The sequence below is a fragment of the Mus musculus genome, chromosome 11 (genome assembly GCF_000001635.26).
Source record: "Mus musculus strain C57BL/6J chromosome 11, GRCm38.p6 C57BL/6J".
In the NCBI taxonomy this organism is placed as follows: Eukaryota; Metazoa; Chordata; class Mammalia; order Rodentia; family Muridae; genus Mus; species Mus musculus.
The window spans coordinates 113,799,695-113,819,188 of NC_000077.6; the positions used below are offsets into that span (position 1 = coordinate 113,799,695).

A 19,494-nucleotide genomic window follows, 5' to 3' on the forward strand; every position below is an offset into this window, starting at 1 on the left:
CCTGAACATTTGACTGTCCAGCCCTTCCTCTGGCCCCTTGAACAATCTTTAGCCTTAGTTGGTTCCTACAAGGTGCTAACAACTGTTTCCGGGGATTCTTTTTTTTTTTTTTTTTTCAAGGCAGGGTTTCTCTGTATAGCCCTGGCTGTCCTGGAACTCACTTTGTAGACCAGGCTGGCCTCGAACTCAGAAATCCACCTGCCTCTGCCAACCAAGTGCTGGGATTAAAGGCGTGCGCCACCACGCCCGGCCCCGGGGATTCTTAAGCAAGAGTCTGGCTCTAAGGAAAAAGCCCTGTCCTCTGTCCCCAACTCCAGCTTCACTTACAGTAATTGCACACATACATACCTTCATGGATGGAGGATGGGAACAAGCCCAAGGGTAAAGATGGGAGAAGGGTAGGGCGTGGGCCACAGAGGGAAGATAGCCCAGCCTGAGCAGGGCGTACCTGAAGGCCTGGCCTCTATTACGTAGCGCGTGATGGGCCCTTTGCCAGGATCTCCGCTGGACCAGTGGATGGCAATGGCTGAGCTGTAGCGAACGATGATCGGTACTCCCGGTGGTCCTGGGGCACCTGCAAACATCCCATAGTGCATGAGGGCACCCATGGAACCAAGAGTGGCCTCTCTTTACAAAAAACCTGTGCTGGTGGGAGGGGGCTGGGCAACCAGGTCAACTCTAGACATAGAGCCTCTGGGACGTCCTGCAAATACTAGGTCCGAAGAGCATATCTTGGGCCGGGCCTGCCAGGATGTGGCCAGTCTCTCTTCCTGTTATTCCCACACCTCCTGAATCCCAGGACAAGGCACGGGACAGGGTAGGCGATGCTCCTGGGAAGAATTCCAGAGCAGAGACAGAGGACGAAGGCATGTAAGACCAGGCAGAACGTATCACGTGATCCACTCATGGAACCCCTCAGGGGTGCCTCAGTTTGCCCATCTGCAAGGGTCCTGTGGAAGGATAATCCTGAAAGGAGATGTCATAGTGGGCAGCAGAGGTGAACAGACTGATGGTGGAGTGTGCCCAGGGATGGAGGCCTGTCTGAGGGGGTGAAGGTCCCTTTAACATCTCCTTACCTGACATGGGATAATGCCCGTCCAGTCTCTTACTTGAAATCTGCTACCCCTACGTGCATGTGCTGTTAGGCTAGGTGTGGAGAGAGCAGGCTGGGGCCCTAGGAAGCCTCAGGAGGAGAACCTGGCAGAAGGTGTGTCTTGCAGACTGAGATATTAGAGAGGGAGGGTGGACTAGCAGCCTGGAGGCAGCCTGTGTGGACAGAGCACTGGGCCGGTATCCGTCTATGCTGCATCGCTTCACTGGGAGTGTACCAGCACAAGCCTTGACCCTTCCTGGAGACTCCTGCCGCGTGTGGTCCCCACCAGGCATGTCTCCCAGTAGACATGATGCTAACCATCCCTAGAGCCTAGCCCACAGTAGATGCTTCCTATGGGCTCATAGTACCAGGGGCTGAGGCAGCAGTGTATGTGCGTGCGTTCAGGCTGACTGATGGCCTCTCGCTGCCTGATAAGAAGAGAACACAACTCCAACTTCTCACCAAAGCCCTCTGGGACCCCGGAGAGTCGTTCAACTCAGACAGGAGGCCGATGGAGACTTTGCACACATGGGAATACATATTCGCACAGCTGGATACCCCATTGCCAGGCCCCCATATCTACTCCTGACGTCAGTTTTGGAGAGCTTCAGTCCCCCCCCACACACACACTTTCCCTTCTCTAAGGAGCATCCTGCCTGCAGCCCATAAAGGGGAGATACGGCCTGAGAGTGGGGTGCAGGCTGGGGAGGCCTTTGGAGTCCCTGCTTTTCACTCTGTATAGGGCATCGCTCAGGACAGAGAAAAGGGCTGCCACTGGCTTTTTTGGTGAGCCAAGGACAGCTGTGCAGGTGTTGTGTCTTGTAGAGCCCTCGTGGGTAAGGTTGGCTTTCTTTCTTGGTATTCCCCACTCCTCCTCTATTTCTTGTCCAACGCCTTCCCTACCCCGTGCCACAAACTCCAAGCCTGAACTCTCTAAACCTTAAGTCGGAAGAAACTGAGCTCAGGTGGCCTGCTATTTGCCAACTCTCTTCTAGCTTTTAGATACCAGGAAGTCTTGGAGGAGCAGAGCTGAGGAGGCTGGGACAGCAACCTCCAGGGGTCCTGCACATCCTGTTCTTACTGAATGAGAAACGGGGGTGACAAACCCACAGCAGGTAGAAGGCAAGAGGGCCTGGACTCTCCAGGCCTTTTCTTCTTCTAGCCCAGACTCTGGAGAAAGTTTAGTCTGCTGATGGCCCAGGGACATGGGAGGGGAAGGAGAGGGTGGAAGCTGGGCTGGGCCTGGCTGGAGTCTTCCTCGAGAGAGGGTGTGGGCGGCGGGGTGGCTTAGGAGGTGATTTTTATGGTCAGCATGGAAAACCTTGAACCCTTGACAGGGCCAGAGGATACTAAACCCTGATTGCCCCCAGGGTCCTGGGTGGAGAGAGAGAAGTGACAGAGGCCAGGGGCAGTGACAGAGAGGATTAGGGTGGGACCCTAAGGGCAGAACACTGACATGCAAATACAAAGTGGCCTTCTATTTGTAAAGGTATCTGTTCTAGGGCAGCCAGGGCTACACAGGGAAACCCTGTCTTGAAAATGGGAAAAGAGGTGTTGGGTGTTGGGGAAGGCAGGCCTGGCTGCCAGGAGGTAGCTCATGTGTCAGAGAGTTACGGGAGGTGCCAGTGTCATCGTTAGAGGAGATGACTGCGTCTCATGGGAATCAGAAGCTCTGTGCCCACCCAGGGAGCGTACAACCGGACAGGAGCTGGGAGAGAGTCTTCTGCCCCCTGCTCCGACAGCCACTGCTGGGTGGGGGAGGGGGAGGTACAGGGAGGTGGTTCCGGCCAGGATGGAGGTTTGGATGCCTGCCAGGCTGCCTCCTTCCTGGACAGAGGTGACAGGGGCTGAGGTGACAAAGGCTGAGGGTTAGAGAGGAAGGAAAGAAGGAACACGCGGAAACCTCAGTGGTTGTAGTGGCTCACCCTTGTAAAACCGGCACTGGAGCGAATGAGGCCGGAGAACCATGAATAGCAGGCCAACCTGGGCTCTATATTGAGGCAGACCCCGTGTCAGCCTGGGATGTGTGTATGGGCCTGCGTGGCGGAGAGGGTCTGGGTCAGTCCAGGCTTGGGCGGGAATAGCCCGGTGACTTAGATGCTAATAACCAAGCCGAGGATGAGGACAAGAGTGAAGCTAAGAGGAGGGGTAGGGAGGAGGAGTCAAGAAGAGGGAGGAGGAGGAGAGAGGGAGGACTCTTGGGGCAGGGATAGAGGAGTAAGTAAGCTCTCCGCTTCCCAGTGTCTTCTGAGCTAGACAGGTCTCTAGACCTCCTGGGTCTCTCTTACTTGGAGGCCTGAGGATGCGGGGCATAGGACAGTGTGACGTCTCCCCTACCTTCTCCAGGGCCCGTAGTGATGTTGGCTTCAATCTCAGGCCCATAGGTGAAGGTCTTGGCTTTGATTCGGAAACGATACGTCATGCCCTCGGCCAGATCCTTCACTTTCAGCCACAGTGGGCTGTTCCCCTTCACGTCCACTGTCACAATCTTGCTGACCCCTGTGGGGGAAGGACCGTGAATAGGGGCTGCAGTAGCTGGTGGGAACAGGGCCACCAAGGCCACTGGCAGCTCCTGGGAGGAGGTGACGGTTGTGGCCTCCATCTCTTGGAATCAGCCGAGCTGTCACTCAAGCCCACAGGCTGCCAACACTGTGTCAGGAACATGGCTCTGAAAAGAGCTCAGGAAAAAAAAAACACTCCATGGTTAAAGTACCCGGAGGAAAGCTATGTCCTGTCTGTGCATCCCGGAACAGCCACAAAGTCTCCATCCTGTCTCACTGCTAGACTACCCGTCAGCCCATCCCAAGCCAACATATCACAGAACGTGACATTTAGGCAGCTGGTGTTGGGACGTTCTTGAAGATGCCTCCAGCATTGGAGCTGGATAGCACCCGGTGACTATTCTAACCCCACCCCAGCCCTAGCCCCAGCCCCACCCCAGTCCCACCTTTGTTCTCTTCTTGGCCAATGAGAGCCCAGCTCCAGGGGCCCCATCATCTGTAACCATGTGGCTTTTAGGGTTGAAGCTTCAGCAGCTAAGGTCATGGCAGCCAGGGGCAGGATTGGGGGCTTCCACAAGGTGGTTCTGTGCGCTCTGCACTTTCCTAACCCTAAAGTCTCCCTGAGAGTCAGGACCAGGTTTTGTTCTCTTATAGAAGGTCACCTCAGAACCTGCTATAGCCCTTAAGCTTGTGTGTGTGTATGAATTCCCTTAAAGCTGGAGAAAAATATAAATAAATATATAATATAAACATATAAATATTATATTTGTATATTATATATATTTATATATATATATATATATATGATTTCAGTTTATTCTTCCAACAAGCCCAGAGGGTCAGGAGCATTCCTAATAAGGAAATGGGAAATGGAACTTCACATAAAAGGAGAGTGCACCAAACACATAGTAGGTACTTTATTAAATTTATTTATTTATGTATTTAATTTCTTAATTCCTTCCTTCCTTCCTTCCTTCCTTCCTTCCTTCCTTCCTTTCTCTCTCTCTCTCTCTCTCTCTCTCTCTCTCTCTTTCTTTCTTTCTTTCTTTCTTTCTTTCTTTCTTTCTTTCTTTGACAGAGATCTCCATGCCTCTGGCTGCCGAGGTGTTAGGACTAAAGGCGTGCGCCACCCCTGCCTGACACTGTTTCTTTTCCTTAGATGCTAATGATCCAGCATCAAGCCCCGGAGGGAGCAGAGTGGAGCAGGGGACATTCTGCTCACATGTATGCCTGGATACCACTTGCATGCCTGGTGCTCAAGGAAGCCAAAGAGGTATTGAATTGCCTAAAACTGGAGTTATGTACAGTTGTGAGCTGCCATGCGGGTGCTTAGGAATTGGCCCTTTGTGACAGTAGCCAGGACCCTAAACTGCTAGGTGTTCTCTCTATGCCATATTTATTTTTGAGACAGGGTCTCTGGTGATGCAAATTGGTCTCGAACTTCCCTGAACTCCTGTCTCCCTGCCTATACCTCCTGAGAGCTGGAATTGTGGATGTGAGTCACCATGGCTAACTTACGTGGTGCTGAGGATGGTACCCAGGACTCTGTGAATGCCAGGCAACCACTGTGCCAATGGAGCCTCAGCTCTAGCCCTTTCACTTACTGAATGAGTCCTCTTTGCTGAGCAGATGCCATCCTGGCCTAGACCTTGGCTTTCTCTATAAGAAAATGGGGGGCTGCTGGCCTGCTGCAGAGCTGTGGCATTTCTAAATGGACACCCTGACTCAGGAACCTATAAGGACATGGAGTTTAGACCCTGATGGACGAAGATCTTGAGAGGCCAAGAACTCTGTTTCTCAAAGTGGGAGGTCTCTGGATAGGCCAGGAAGAAACCACTTAGACAAGAGCCTGTCTAGGTTCCCTGCATCTTGTCTTCTTGTCCTCTGACCTAGTTCTGTTCCTTCCTGTATCTCTTTCCAGGACCTGCCTCCCCTTTGGTTCTGACACAGCCCGGCTCTGCAGGATGGGCAGCTGGCACCTAGGTGGTGGCAAGAAAAACTGAGGATCATTGTCCCCATCTCTGACCCATAACTGGAGCTGCCTAATGCTCCCAAGCTTTGTCCCTTGTTCTTACCAGGCTCCAGTCCTAGGAGGTGTGTGTGTGTGTGTGTGTGTGTGTGTGTGTGTGAGAGAGAGAGAGAGAGAGAGAGCACGCACATGTACAAAAGTGGTCACTTCCTGCCACCAGGGTGTCACTTCTAGGGCAGTCTTCTCCCTATGTCTTGTTGTAAGTAGTCCCAGCCATTGAGAAGCCCAGCCCCTTTCTTGCCTGTGAGTTCTCTTAATGTAGCTGCAGGGTGAGAAAGCTGCTGTGTAAGAAAGCTGGCAGTTACCTGATGCCAGCAGGCAGCGCTGCCGGTCCAAGCCCTCCTGAGAGCCCCATGGCAGAGGGTCTGGGTGGGGGGCCTGGGAAGGGCAGGGGTGGAGAGGGAGAGAGTGATCTGAAGACAGTGCATTTGACCTGGGCTAGGACAGTCATTTGCAGAGTGTGGTAGCTGCTCACTGTCACACATCTTCCTGGGGGAGACGCTCCCAGGCTTTGATTAGATTTCTAAAAGGGTCCCTGACCCTCCAGAGGGGGTGTGCTGAGAACTCTGAGGTTTGGAAGGGGCCCGGGATAACATGAGAACACCAGAGGACTCTTTTCTTTGGGGTTCTGTCCATTCTTGGGGCAACCATGTTTTGCTTGGATCCCCTCTCTCTCTAGTCCTGATTCGGTTTGTGGAACAGGGTGTTTATGTTCCAGGTTCCTGGCCTGCACAGGAGACTGCGGCCCTGTGATGCTGCTGCGACTTTGCTCTCACATGCTTATCTCTCAGAAACACCCCAATTCCTGGGTCATATTTCCCCATTTATAAGACAGGAGGATTCTCACCACATCTGACTGCTGACGAGTGATCCCGGTGTGGTCTGTGGGTACAAACCAGCCCTTGAAAGGGGAGAGAGTTCAGGCCACATGGAAGACGCCCCCGCTTACCATCCACTGGGGTGCAGGGTTCGTACACCAGCCTGTAGCCCTCCAGAGGACCGTTGGGGAACTGTGGGGCATCCCAGGACACATTCACTGAGGTAGTGGTCAGCTCGCTGAACTTGACCGAGCCCGGGGCACTGGGGGCTGTGGAGAGAGAGCAAAGGGTTTTTTGTTTTCCTCTTTCTGTGGAAGTGCAAAGCTTCAGGTTGGGCTCTAAGCAACTAGCAGGAGCTCTTGGGTCCATGCCCGGGAAGAAGAGAGAGTGAGGCTAGGCACAAGAAGAAGGCAGGAAGGGTCAGCTAAGGCCCTCAAAATCTCCTCCTCCCTTGCCGTCACTAGCTCTCAGCTAAGAAGAGCAGAGGCTCTGGCATGGGGAGAAAGACCTCCTTAAAGATGGAGAATCTGGACTCACTCCTAGGTGGCTCTGAGCCCTGGCTAGTAGCATGGGACCAGCCACTGCATTACAACGGATGACCCCTGAGGGTCACTATGGGGGCAAGACCATTTCTTGTCACCGTGGGGTGTGTTTTTCAGCATCCCGGTAGAGTGGGGTTGGGGTGCCTTGAGATACAGAGTGGGCACTAAAGGAGATGTCAGAACTCCGGAGACATGGCGTGCCTTTCATCCCTGGGTGGCAGGGCTTGCATAGAGACATTAAGCTGTCAGCAGGAGCCAGACCAGAGGACAGCCAGAGCCTCTGGAAGAGATGTTTTCTTGTTCTAGGACCCCTGGGGTAACTCTGAAAACACAAGGATGGAAGATTCTGGTGTGTGTGTGTGTGGGGGGGGGGCTGGGAAATGGGAGGGCAAAGAGGCAAGACAGGAAGCACCCCCACCCCCCCAGCATCCCAATCTGGTTGGGTGGATGGTCAGGCTATTATTGTCCAGTGCTGCCTCCCACCAGGCCAGAACTAATCTTGACAGCTTCCGGCCCATCTCCCCCGCTGTCTTTGAAGGAGGGAGGTGAACTCAGGGCCCTTTCCTGCCCTCCCCCTCAACACACTAGGGGGTTAGAAGGACGTGGGACAGGACATTCTGTCCTATGCTACAGGACCGGAAGCTTCTAGGCTCCTGGGGGTGGGGTGGGGGCGCTCATGTCTGACCGGTGACACTGATGAAGTGTAGTCGAGATGGCCAGGCAGGCAGGCAGACGGACAGGCTAGCACACCCAAGCTCAGCCTCTGGCTGACCCGGGGAGCCAGGAGAGGGAAAGGCTGCCCTGGAGTGGGATCTTGTCCCAGAGAGGATCCCGCTTCTGCAGCAACTGAAGACTAGTGGGGGCCACATAAGGAAAGTATCAGGCTGGAAAAAGCCGCCTTCTGGAGGCCAGGGCAGAAGGCTATACTAACGGGCGATTTGTTCTAACAAAAATCGGAGGATGAAGCCAGGTGTGGTGGCGCACGCCTTTAATCCTAGCACTTGGGAGGCAGAGGCAGGCGGATTTCTGAGTTCGAGGATAGCCTGGTCTACAAAGTGAGTTCCAGGACAGCCAGGGCTACACAAAGAAATCCTGTCTCAAAAAAAAAAAAAAAAAAAAAAAAAAAATCGGAGGATGCTTGTTTCATATAAAATGCCATTTTGTTTGGCAAAGAGCTACAGACATCCTTCTATGTACCCACTCCTCCCTTATCTGTGGCGTTGGGAATTAAACCCAGGGCATCTCTCTCAGGCTAGGCAAGTGAGGTACCACTGAGATATCATCTAGAACTTCCCATATACATTAACTCATTTCTAGGTTACTTTCCATTCCTGACACATTGCAAATAGTACTGTATCTATTTACTAAGTAGTTGCTACTCGGTGCTGTTTGTACATGCTCAGTAAAGACACATTTGTTATTTGGTGCTGTCTGTCTTCAGCATAGATACATTTTCACTTGCTTATTTGCCTTTTGAGGCATTCTCCCTTAGCTCAGGGCAGTCTCGAACTTGCTGTGTAGCTAAAGGTGGCTCTGATCGACTTTAAAGGCTTACTTTTCTTTTCATTTATGTGCATGTGTGTCTCTGTGTGTGTGTCACACCAGCGCCCATGCCCATGGAGGCCAGCACAAAGGGGGTTGGGTCCCCTGGAATTGAGGCTCGAGGTGGTTGTGAGACACTTAATGTAGGTTCTGGGAATGGAACTCAGTCTCTTGGAAGAACAGCAATGCTGAGCCATCTCTGAGCCCTGGCTCTTGCCCATTCCTGGCTTCACCTCTTAAGGTCTGTGCTGCTGCACCCAGACAGACGCAATTTTGGGGAATATTTTCCTTTCTTGGTTGGTTGAAACTGCAGATATGAAATTCATGGCTTTGAGGGTTGACACACGGGGGAAGAGAGAGAGAGAGAGAGAGAGAGAGATCCTGAATTCTCTCAGATCTCAGATCTGCCTTGGTTCCAGCATCTGCCCTTTCCCCTATGACCTTACCAGGGGATCAGGAGCAAAAAGCCTATTTTCTGGGGTGACTCTAACCCCTGTTGTTAGACAGACACTACACTGCTTACTCCCTGGGAATTCTAGGGGAATCCAGTGTGACACTGACCAAAAAGTGGCTTTGGACACCTCAGGACAAGGGGATCTGTCCCCTCTCTCCTTCCTCCATCCTGCCTGGATCTAGTCCCCACCTCTCTCTGTCATCTCCTCCAGACTCAGCCCAGAAGGCAGAGCCAGTTTTTCTTTTTATTTCTTTTTCCCTTTCCCTTTCCCTTTCCCTTTCTTTCTTTCTTTCTTTCTTTCTTTCTTTCTTTCTTTCTTTCTTTCTTTCTTTCTTTCTTTCTTCCTTTCTCTTTCTTTCTTTCTTTCTTTCTTTCTTTCTTTCTTTCTTTCTTTCTTTCTTTCTTTCTTTCTTTCTTTCGGTTTTTTGAGACAGGGTTTCTTTTTATAGTCCTGGCTGTCCTGGAACTCACTTTGTAGACCAGGCTGGCCTCGAACTCAGAAATCCGCCCTTTTGAAAATTTTATTTGTTTATTTTTATTTCATGTTCATTGGTGTTTTTGCTTGCCTGCATGCCTGTGTGAGAGTATCAGGTCCCCTGAAACTGGAGTAGCAGGCAGTTACGAGCTGTCACGTGGGTGCTGGGAATTGAACCCCGGGTTTTTAAGAGCCAGTGCTTTTTTTTTTTTTTTTTTTTTTTTGAGACAAGGTTTCTCTGTATAGCCCTGGCTGTCCTGGAACTCACTCTGTAGACCAGGCTAGCCTCAGAAATCTGCCTGCCTCTGCCTCCTGAGTACTGGGATTAAAGGTGTGTTCCACCACTGCCCAGCTCAGCCAGTACTCTTAACCACTGAGGCAGAGTTCTAATTCTTAACCGCTCCAACCCTCTGAGTCTCCCCATCACACTCAACACAAATCCTGTTCTCCAGACCCTTGGGAATCGGGCCTCACTCCACCTCTCTTGTCAACACCGGGGTCTGTCCCTCGAATCCCCTCCAGCCTCCTGGCCTCTGCACCTGCTGGTCCTTCTGACAGGAATCCTGCTTCCGGCTTCCTGCTTGTCTCCAGAACTTCCCACAGCTGGTCTCCTCTGGCTCAAAGCTCAGCTCAGGTGTAGCCAGCCATCTTGTGAACCACACCCTGCTCCCCTTAGCTCCCCCTACCCCCCAGCCAGCTCATCTGTGCTGTGCTTGTTTATGTCCTGTCCCCTGGCCTCAGCAGGACACAGACTTACTTTTAAAAAAAAAATCATTGTTTCATCACCAGTGTGAAGCAAAAGTGTGGGCTCACAGAAGACAATGAACGCGGGGTGTGCTGAGCAAAGGCAAGGAGACAAGAAAGGAGGAGAAAGCCAAACAGGGGCGGGGAGTGGCGGCTGTCCCAAAAGCTGAGACAAGGTGGGCAGAACAGGCTAGGTGAGATCTGGGGACTTTCTCAAGGTTCCCAGTGAGAGTTTCTTTTTTTCTTTCTTTTCTTTTCTTTTTTTTATGGACACATAGAGCCTTCTTTGCAGGCTGGGCTTTTCTTTCCACAGGGCATCTGGAAGTGGGGCCTGGGTATCCGAACCCAGTTCCCCGGCTGCGTGAAAGCTCCGACACCAGACGTGGACACCAGTTTGTCCCCCAAACCCTGACCTCCCCAAGAGACTTCTCCCTACCTGCTTGCTGAGTCTGGCCCCGGGTCGGGGTGCTCCTCGGCCCATCCCCCGCAGCATTGAAGGCTGCCACGCTGACCATGTAGGCTGTGTAGCCCGTCAGGTTCTTGAGTTTCACGCTGTTCTCAGCCAAGAAGAGAGTCTTCACCCTCTCTGTGAGGTTCCTCCGTTGGACTTCCCAGAAATAAATCTGTGGGAACCAAAGATTGTGGGATGAGAGGGACGAAGACATCAGGCCTCCCCTCCGCCCCTGCCCATCTCGGGGGTTCAAAGACACCCCTGCTTTCAACCAGGAAACAATATGGAAGTAGCTAAGAGCTATTTAAGAAGGATTCGGGAACTTTTCACTTTGTAGTCAATACCGACCCTCCGATCGTCTGTAAGCGTCATCCCCTGTGTATCTTGTGTCTCTGGGGTTGGCATCTGTCCCATGTAACAGGCGTGTCAGCCTCAATAGGAACCTGCATCTCACCAGCCTGAGCTGGAGAGGCGGGAGCAATCATGGGCTCTGCTCCACTGTGTGGGGCACAAGGGCTAACAGCTTGGCAATGCCAGGGCACTGGTGAGGAGCAGAGAGCCTCAGCTCTGCCCCGTGTGCCACATAGGCAGCCTCAGCTGCTAAGGCCCCTGTAAAAAGCTCCCGCTGTAAATAAAGTTCCTGGTGGTGCATATGCGCAATCCAATCTGATAATCGTGGATCAAAGTCTGAAAAGTCTGGTGCAGGCTAGACAGAGGTGGCATTCGGTTTGTGGCTCAACTCTTGATGGCACCATTTGCTAGGCCTGTGACTTGGTCAGCTGCAGAGGGCTTAAGGACACCCGCTTTCCGGGGCGAGCAAGAAGACTGCAGGCCGTAAGGACTGGCCAGCTTCTAAGGGTATTGTTACACGCTTGTGGAGGATTTTAAGTCCTCAGTGCAGCAGGAGCTTCGTGGAGCCTCCGGGCACTCTATAATGAGCATGGTTAGTGCTTTTAAACACGCATCGAAGACTCTCAAATTACATTAAGAGCTGGTATTCTGCTACATACAGCCTGGCATCCCAAACCCTGTACAGGATTGACGATCATTTGGCTCCCTCTGCTGGCCAGAGAGGGTTCTGAACGCTATTGGAGTTTCCTTTCCTCCATACCAATAAAAGTAGGAAAGAGCTAATAAAAGTGTCCACCCCCAGCGTGTGCAGAGGCAGTCAGGACATCTTGTTACTACAAAAGATTTGCTTCTCTACTGCCTTGCTTCCATTTAAAAAATCTTTTTATACGGGGAATTGAGGTCTCCATTCATAAAATCACCCACGCATCCACTGACTATGAGAACGCAACAGCCACAAAGCAGTCTCCTGGATTCATCGTTTGGGGAAGAGCTCAAGGCTAGCTCTACAGCTCTGCACACGCCCTGAGCATCAGCAGCTTGGCGAAGACAGTCAGAGAACTGTTGGATTCTCCTGGCCTGAGGAGAGGGATAGAGGGGTTTCCAGGGCCTCTGTGGAAATGCAGGGGTAGCTGGAACGGTAGGGGAGGCCGAGGAGGGGTGACGGCTGTGTGAGGAGAAACAGGCAGGGGAATGTCATGTCTCAACTGGGTGAGGCACGGTGCTGTGGAGACAGGCTGGGCGAAGCTTGTGACCGGTTGATGAAGAACAGGGCAGATTTATCAGCAGCCTTAGCAGTGTGAGATTTGGAGGAACGGTGAAGATGAGAACGTACTTGGGGTTGGGTTTGGAAAAGAGAGTAGAGAGTCAGCTTGAGCGGGGCAGAGACTATGGGAGATTGTCTTTGGTTTCCTTCTTTCCAGCTCTTCCCTCCTTCCTGCCCTCTGCTGGAGGGTCTCTCTCCCTCCGCTGAAGATGGAGCCTGAGTTCTATGTAGACTGTCTCGTGCCCGTGTCTCACCAGAACACAGCAAACTGGTCAGCAAGCACTTTATCGTTTAGCGATGTCCCTGTATCATGGGAGAAGCCTTTGAATGAATCCTCCAGCAAAGAGACCCAACAAGGACATAATGAGATGTGAACAAAACCGCGAGGTCAGGAAAGGGCATTAGGAACGGAGACAAGGGGCTGGGGAGATGGCTCAGTGGTCAAGAGCGCCGACTGTTCTTGCAGGGGACCCGGGTTCTCACAACTGTCTATAACTCCAAGATCTGACACACCCTCACACAAGATATACACAAGATGTGGACAAAACACCAGTGCACATAAAATAAATAAATAAATAATTTTTTTTAAAAGAGGAAATAAGGGACTGGAGAGGTGGCTCAGTGGTTAAGAGCACTGACTGCTCTTGAAGAAGACCTGGGTTTGGTTCCCAGCACCCATCTAGTGGCTTAGAAGCTCCTATGTGTCTAGTTCTAGGAGATCTGATGCCCTCTTCTGGCCTCCTTGGGTCCCTGTGGTGCACATGAACTCATGCAGACAAGCACATAAACATATGAAAATACTAAGTAATGAACAAAAGAAGAAACAAATTTCAGAATGCCTTTATGGCCTGCCTATGACTGGTCCTAGAGGGAGATACTTGGTGTTGTTGGGGAGACAGGGTCAATGGCTGGGGAGGGCATTGGGCAGGGCAGTGCCAAGGTGTAGGACATACAGAAGCAGGCTGCCTGCTTGCTGTCAGTAGACCTTTGTTAGATGAGGATACACAGTAAAAGGGACAAGGGCTGAGGCTGGATCCTGGTCCCCAAGGTGACATGATTGATTGGTAGAGCACCCACTCATGGGGAAGTGAGTATGTACTGAACCCAGGCTATGGGCTCCAGAGGGCAGGCACCCTGGCCCATCTGGCTCCTTTGTGTCCCAGACACCTCACTCATGGTTGATACATAGGCCAACAGACATGTCATGGGGGGAAGTGGCTGGAGCGGCAGCAGATGACGCTGACCCCATTTCTTTTTTTTTTTTTTTTTTTAAGATTTATTTATTTATATGTAAGTACACTGTAGCTGTCTTCAGACACCAGAAGAGGGCATCGGACCCCATTGCAGATGGTTGTGAGCCACCATGTGGTTGCTGGGAATTGAACTCAGGACCTCTGGAAGAGCAGTCAGTGCTCTTAACCACAGAGCCATCTCTCCAGCCCGGGAGTCAGATCTTGTTATGGATGGTTGTGAGCCACCATGTGGTTGCTGGGATTTGAACTCTGGACCTTCGGAAGAGCAGTCTAGAAGAGCAGTAGGGTGCTCTTACCCACTGAGCCATCTCACCAGCCCCTGACCCCATTTCTTAACTCTTGGTTTTTATTCCCAGCCCGTTTCCCCTTTAATCACTTTTCTGACGTATAGTTGACGAAAATTTAATAGAATTAAGATATATAATTAATGTTCTTTTTTCTCTCTTCTTTCCTTTCTTTTTTCTTTTTAAAAAAAGATTTATTGATTACTGCTAGAGGACAACAATCTCTAAGCCAAACCCGAGACTGTTGTGAGAAAGGGAGTGAGGGAAGGGAAGGAGGATTTTTTTTTTAGGATTTATTTATTTATTTTGTGAATGTGAGTATACTGTTGCTATCCACATCCCAGAAGAGGGCAACAGGTCCCATTACAGATGGTTGTGAGCCACCATGTGGTTGCTGGGAATTGAACTCAGGACCTCTGGAAGAGCAGTCAGTGCTCTTAACTGCTGAGACATCTCTCCAGCCCCTCTTCTCTCTCTCTCTCTCTCTCTCTCTCTCTCTCTCTCTCTCTCTCTCTCTCTCTCTCTCTCTCGTTGCTTATAGTGCTAGAAACAGAGCCCAGGGCCTTAAGCACGCTCAGAAGCACTTGATCAGCACTGCACCTCTCTCTGGCCAACCTGTTGTTATTATTATTTACTTACCCTTTTTTGGAAGCAGGACTTACATAGCCCAGCCGCCCTTGATTTTACAAAGTGACTAAGGGCAACCTGGAGCTGACCCTCCTGCCTCTACCTCCTAAGTGCTGGGATTACAGGTAGAGGCCCCTACGCCTGTTGCTTTATGCCTGCAGAGGGTCAAACCCCAGGAATCATGAATGCTAGCCACTCTCCCAGCTGAGCCCTACCCCAAGCCCTCTGATGTTTTCATACCCATCCACTGGGCCCACTGTCAAGCCAAGCTGATTGGCACCTGTTACTTCCAATGGTCACCTCTTTTTTTTTTTTTTTTTTGACTTTTCATAAAAATCACAATTTATTAACAGATTTTGAGAACAGTGATTCAGAAATGATTGTAATGAGAGAACCAAATGATTGAGAAAGAATAAGAAAAGCCTATCTATTTGGGTATGGGCTTATCTAAGAACACTGTAGCTGTCTTCAGACACTCCAGAAGAGGGAGTCAGATCTCCTTACGGATGGTTGTGAGTCACCATGTGGTTGCTGGGATTTGAACTCAGGACCTTCAGAAGAGCGGTCGGGTGCTCTTACCCGCTGAGCCATCTCACCAGCCCCCTAAGAAGAGTCTTAATTAAGCCTTAGCATTAGTATTTATATCTTGTTGGTTACAACTCAAGAAAGTCCTTAATAAACTCTACCCGCTGCCCTTGCTGGATAAATCAGGAGGTGGTGTGTGTGTGTGTGTGTATGTGTGTGAGTGTGTGTGAGTGTGAGTGTGTGGTGTGTGTGTGTGTGTATGTGTGTGAGTGTGTGTGTGTGAGTGTGTGAGTGTGTGTGTGTGAGTGTGTGTGATGTGTGTGTGTTTGTGTGTGTGTAGGTAGGAATAATCGCTGAGAGAGCAGAAGCAGGAGCCGCTGTGCCTTGATCCTGGCTCAGGGATTGCCCCTTTCCTGTACTGGGCATCTGTGCTGCGATTCCTAGAAAACTGCAGGATTACAATCAGAACCGAAGCCTTTAAGCGAATGCTTCTAATTGTGCTAAATCCCTGACCTACAGTTACCTTTTTTGATGCACAGTAAGAACCTTTAAGAGCAAGGGTCAGCATACGTGTTTCAGCTACACACTACAGTTTTATTGGGCATGGCTAGCATCCTGCAGGTTAGCTCCAGGGACGGGTTCATCCTTCCACGCCTGGACCTCTTTTGGCTGGGGGTTATTTTTGTTTCTTTGGCATAGGCTCACTCTTCCTCAGGAAGGCCCGGGACTCACTCTGTGGCCCTGCCTCAGCTTCTAAGTGCCCATGTTTTCCCACTTTCATTTTTGAGACAGGGTCTCTGTATGTAGCTCTGGCTGGCTTGAATTCATGGAGACCCACCTGTACCTGTCTTCCGAGGGCTGGGAGTAAAGGTGTGTGCAACCATGCCTGGCTTGAAATGTTTGCCATATGACCAGCATCTCTCCAGTCCCTCCCAAATCTGGCGACCACCTTCTTCTTCCCGATTTTGTGACTTGGACTAGTCTTCTTTTTCAAAAAGAATTAATTAATTAATTAATTAATTAATTAATTATTTATTTATATTAATGGGATCCATTGGGTGGGTCCCATTACAGATGGTTGGGAGCCACCATGTGGTTGCTGGGAATTGAGCTCAGGACCTATGGAAGAGCAGTCAGCGCTCTTAAACCCTGAGCCATCTCTCCAGCCCGACTTGGACTATTCTATCCTATTATTACTATCCTAGGGACTTTGATGAGTCAGGTCATGTGTGAGTGAGGTCATGCAGACCAGTCAGTCTTCCTGGTGGCTTCCTGGTGGTTGGCTCATTTCACATAACACAATGTCTTCTGGGTTCATATAGCTTTGAGACAAGAAAACAAACAGACCGTCCCCAAGAGCAGACAAATAAATGGGTAGCAGGAACCTGGGAAGTCAGGAGGCACTACCAAACATGAATTGGGTGGAGATTCGAGTCCATGCCACCATGACCAGCCACGCACCAGGACACACACCTGTAATCCCAGCATTTGGGTAATGGAAGCAAGAGGACTAGAGGTTAAATGTCATTCTTAGTGACACAGTGAATTCAAGACTAGTCTGGGTTATATGAAACCCTGACTCAAAATATGGCATCTACAGCAGTGGCTGTTATTAAAGTATCAAAAGATAACCAGCCCTGGGCCTGGAGAGATGGCTTAGCTGATAAGAGCACTGACTGCTCTTCCACTCCTGAGTTCAAATCCCAGCAAGCACATGGTGGCTCACAATCCTCTGTAATGGGATCCGATGCCCTCTTCTGGAGTGTCTCAAGAAAGCTACAGTATACTCATATACATAAAATAAATAAAAAAAATAAATAATTCTTGAAAAATAAAAAAGAAGAAGAAGATAGCCAGCCCTCTGGTGAGAAGCTAGAAGCCTCCTGTGCCATCATTGGAAATGTAAAATGGCATAGTTACTGTGGGAAACAGTCTGGAGTTCTTCAAAGAAAATTAAAAATAGAATTACCATATGATCCAGCAATCTCATTTCTGGGAATGTATCCAAAAGTATTAAAATCAGGATCTTGAAGAAGATATTTACACTCCCATGTTACGCCGTAGTAAGAGCCACAAAAGCCAAGATGTAGAAAATCCAGGCACTCTATTGCACACCTGTCACCCCGCACTTGGAGGCTGCCGGTCACAAGTTCAAGGTCACCCTTGGGGACATAGCTAGTTTAAAACCATGCTGAGCTAATGTAAGACCCTGTCTCAAAAAACAAACAAAGAAACAAACAACCCCTTCTCATTATGTCAGTGGGTGAAATGATGAACAGCCAGCATTTGTGCATTTACAATGGATTTCAAATTCTGCTTTCAAAGCAGGGAAGTCTTGCCACTTAGAGGCACGTGGACCTGCGTCCTCCTCCTGTGAATTCCACAGCCTTTAGACTGCTATGAACACCTGAAGCTATGGGAGGGCTACGTAAGAGGTCACCACAGCACATGCATCTAGGGAACTACAACAGGGCAATGACTCACGGTCACGCTGGCCCAATGTTTCCCTCCCATAGCTGTGATCCCTGCAGGAGGAATCCGCCCGCCCGCCCGCCTGCCTGGGACCGTGAGGGACTTCACTGCTATCATGGCAATGCCAGTTTGTTGTTGTTGGGGGAGGGAGGCAACTCTGGAATGGAACCCGTGGCCTTGTGCATGATAAACAGCTGTTCTCTGGTTTAGTCACTTTCTCAGCCCTTGTTTGTTTTAGTTACTGACACAGTCTCATGCAGCCTGGAACTAGCTATGTGGTTGAGGAGGACTTTGAGCTCTTGATCCCCCTGCCTCCACCTTCAGAAAACTGGTATTATGGGTGTGTTTTGCCACAATCAAGTTATAGCCCTTGTTTTTATTATATTTAAAATTTTTAGTTATGTGTACACACATGCATGCGTGTGTGTGTGTGTGTGTGTGTGTGTGTGTGTGTGAGTGTCCCTGTCCGTGTGCCACTGTGCACATGAGTGCAGGGTCAGAAGAAGGTGTCAGAGTTCAGGGAGCTGAAGTCCCAGCCAGCTGTGGGTGTTGAGAAACGAAGCAAGTGATCTTAACTAGGGAGCCATCTCTCCAGCTTCACCCTTGTTATTTTTGGGCAAGAATTTTGATAAGTAGACAAAATTAGCTATGAGCCTACAATGCTCCTGCCTCAACCCTGCTTTCCATTCCAGCTCGAATGATGGGTATATGCTGCCATGCCTGGGCCAGTGGCTCTTCATCCATCTATCTGCCTATCCACTCACTCACCTATCCATCCATCCATCCACCCACCCACCCATCCTCCATCCATCCAACCATCCATCAATCCATCCATCATCCACCCATCCATTCATTTTTGAGACTTTGTAGCTTGGCTAGCCTTGAACTCATAACTCTCAGCTCCTCTTTCCCTCAGTACTTTGGTGGCTCTCTTTTATTCATTCATTCATTCATTCATTCATTCATTCATCCATCCATCCACCCGTTCACTCATCCACTTTGAAGACGATGTAGCACTAGCTGACCTTGAATTTATAATTCTCCTGTCTCACCCCTACTTTCTTTCTGTACTTGGATTACAGGCATACATCATAATATATGACCAAATAGTTTACTTTTAAATTTATTAATTAAAATTTGAAACCCTGTATTCCTGGCTGGCCCAGAACTCACCATGTAGACCAGGGTGGCCTCAAACTCACAGAGATCTGCCTACCTCTGCTTCCTGAGTGCTGGGATTAATGATGTGTGTCACCAAGGCTCTGTTGGCTCTCTTTAAGGCCACACTGACTATATTTTTGTCTGTAGAGGACTAGATGACCAAAGTTTTAGGTTTTGTAGGTCTCTGTTGCAACTATAGAAGTCTGTTCATCACTTTTTTTTTTTTTTTTTTGAGACAGGGTTTCTCTGTATAGCCCTGGCTGTCCTTGTTCATCACTTTCTTATACAAATGTTGCCATGGCAATTTGTAAACATATAGGCATGGCTATATCCCAAGAAAAGAATACTTATGCAAAGACAGTGGGCTAAATCTGGCCTGTTGGCTATAGTTGGCCAATCCTGTTAAAGTGAATAATCTGTTGTAATTCCAGCATCCTTTTTTTTTTTTCCTAGATAGGATTTCACATAGCCCAGGCTATCTTCAAAGTCACTATGTAACCAAGGATGATGCAGAACTTCCGATCTTCCTGTCTCTGTCTCCCTAGTCCTAGCATTACAGGTACGTACATACCCCATTCTGGTTTCTGTGGTGCTGCAGGTTGGACCCTAGGGCTTTGGGTCCAATCAACTTAGCTCCATCTCCAGCCCCTTCCAACATCTCAGAAAAAGCCAATCAAGAGCTGCAGAACAGCTGGGTTGTAGTTCTCTCTTAACAGCCCAATAGCTGCTCCCTGGGCTGCACTTGCTCTGTCTCAGTTTCTCCCTTGTGCTCTGAGCCATCACCAGGCTCTTGCCCCAGGGCTCAGGGTCAGGTCTTCTTTTGTTTGCCATCTGTGTCTGTGTAGGCTCTTCCAGTCCAGTGCTTTCTCTGGTTTGGAGCTGTTCTCTTAAGCCCCACTTGTAACTAC

At 50.0% G+C, this 19,494-nt stretch overlaps 1 protein-coding gene and 1 long non-coding RNA gene across 5 annotated transcripts in view; one reads left to right on the forward strand and one right to left on the reverse strand.

Annotated features, from left to right (window-relative positions):
- The window catches only part of Sdk2 (sidekick cell adhesion molecule 2), a 290,656-nt gene that overhangs the window by 23,321 nt on the left and 247,841 nt on the right, over positions 1–19,494 (reverse strand). For all 4 annotated transcript variants that reach the window (XM_006533253.4, XM_006533255.3, XM_006533254.4 and 1 more), the window contains 4 exons: positions 10,635–10,821; positions 6,573–6,710; positions 3,431–3,592; positions 449–574 (listed from right to left, as the gene is read on the reverse strand). In XM_006533253.4, the coding sequence (XP_006533316.1) occupies positions 449–574; positions 3,431–3,592; positions 6,573–6,710; positions 10,635–10,821 (613 nt within the window). The remainder of the gene's footprint in view (positions 1–448; positions 575–3,430; positions 3,593–6,572; positions 6,711–10,634; positions 10,822–19,494) is intronic.
- On the forward strand, positions 4,426–6,201 carry Gm51930. The gene is made up of 3 exons (XR_003949797.1): positions 4,426–4,506; positions 4,754–4,867; positions 5,516–6,201. It is a non-coding gene; the product is annotated as a predicted gene, 51930 (long non-coding RNA).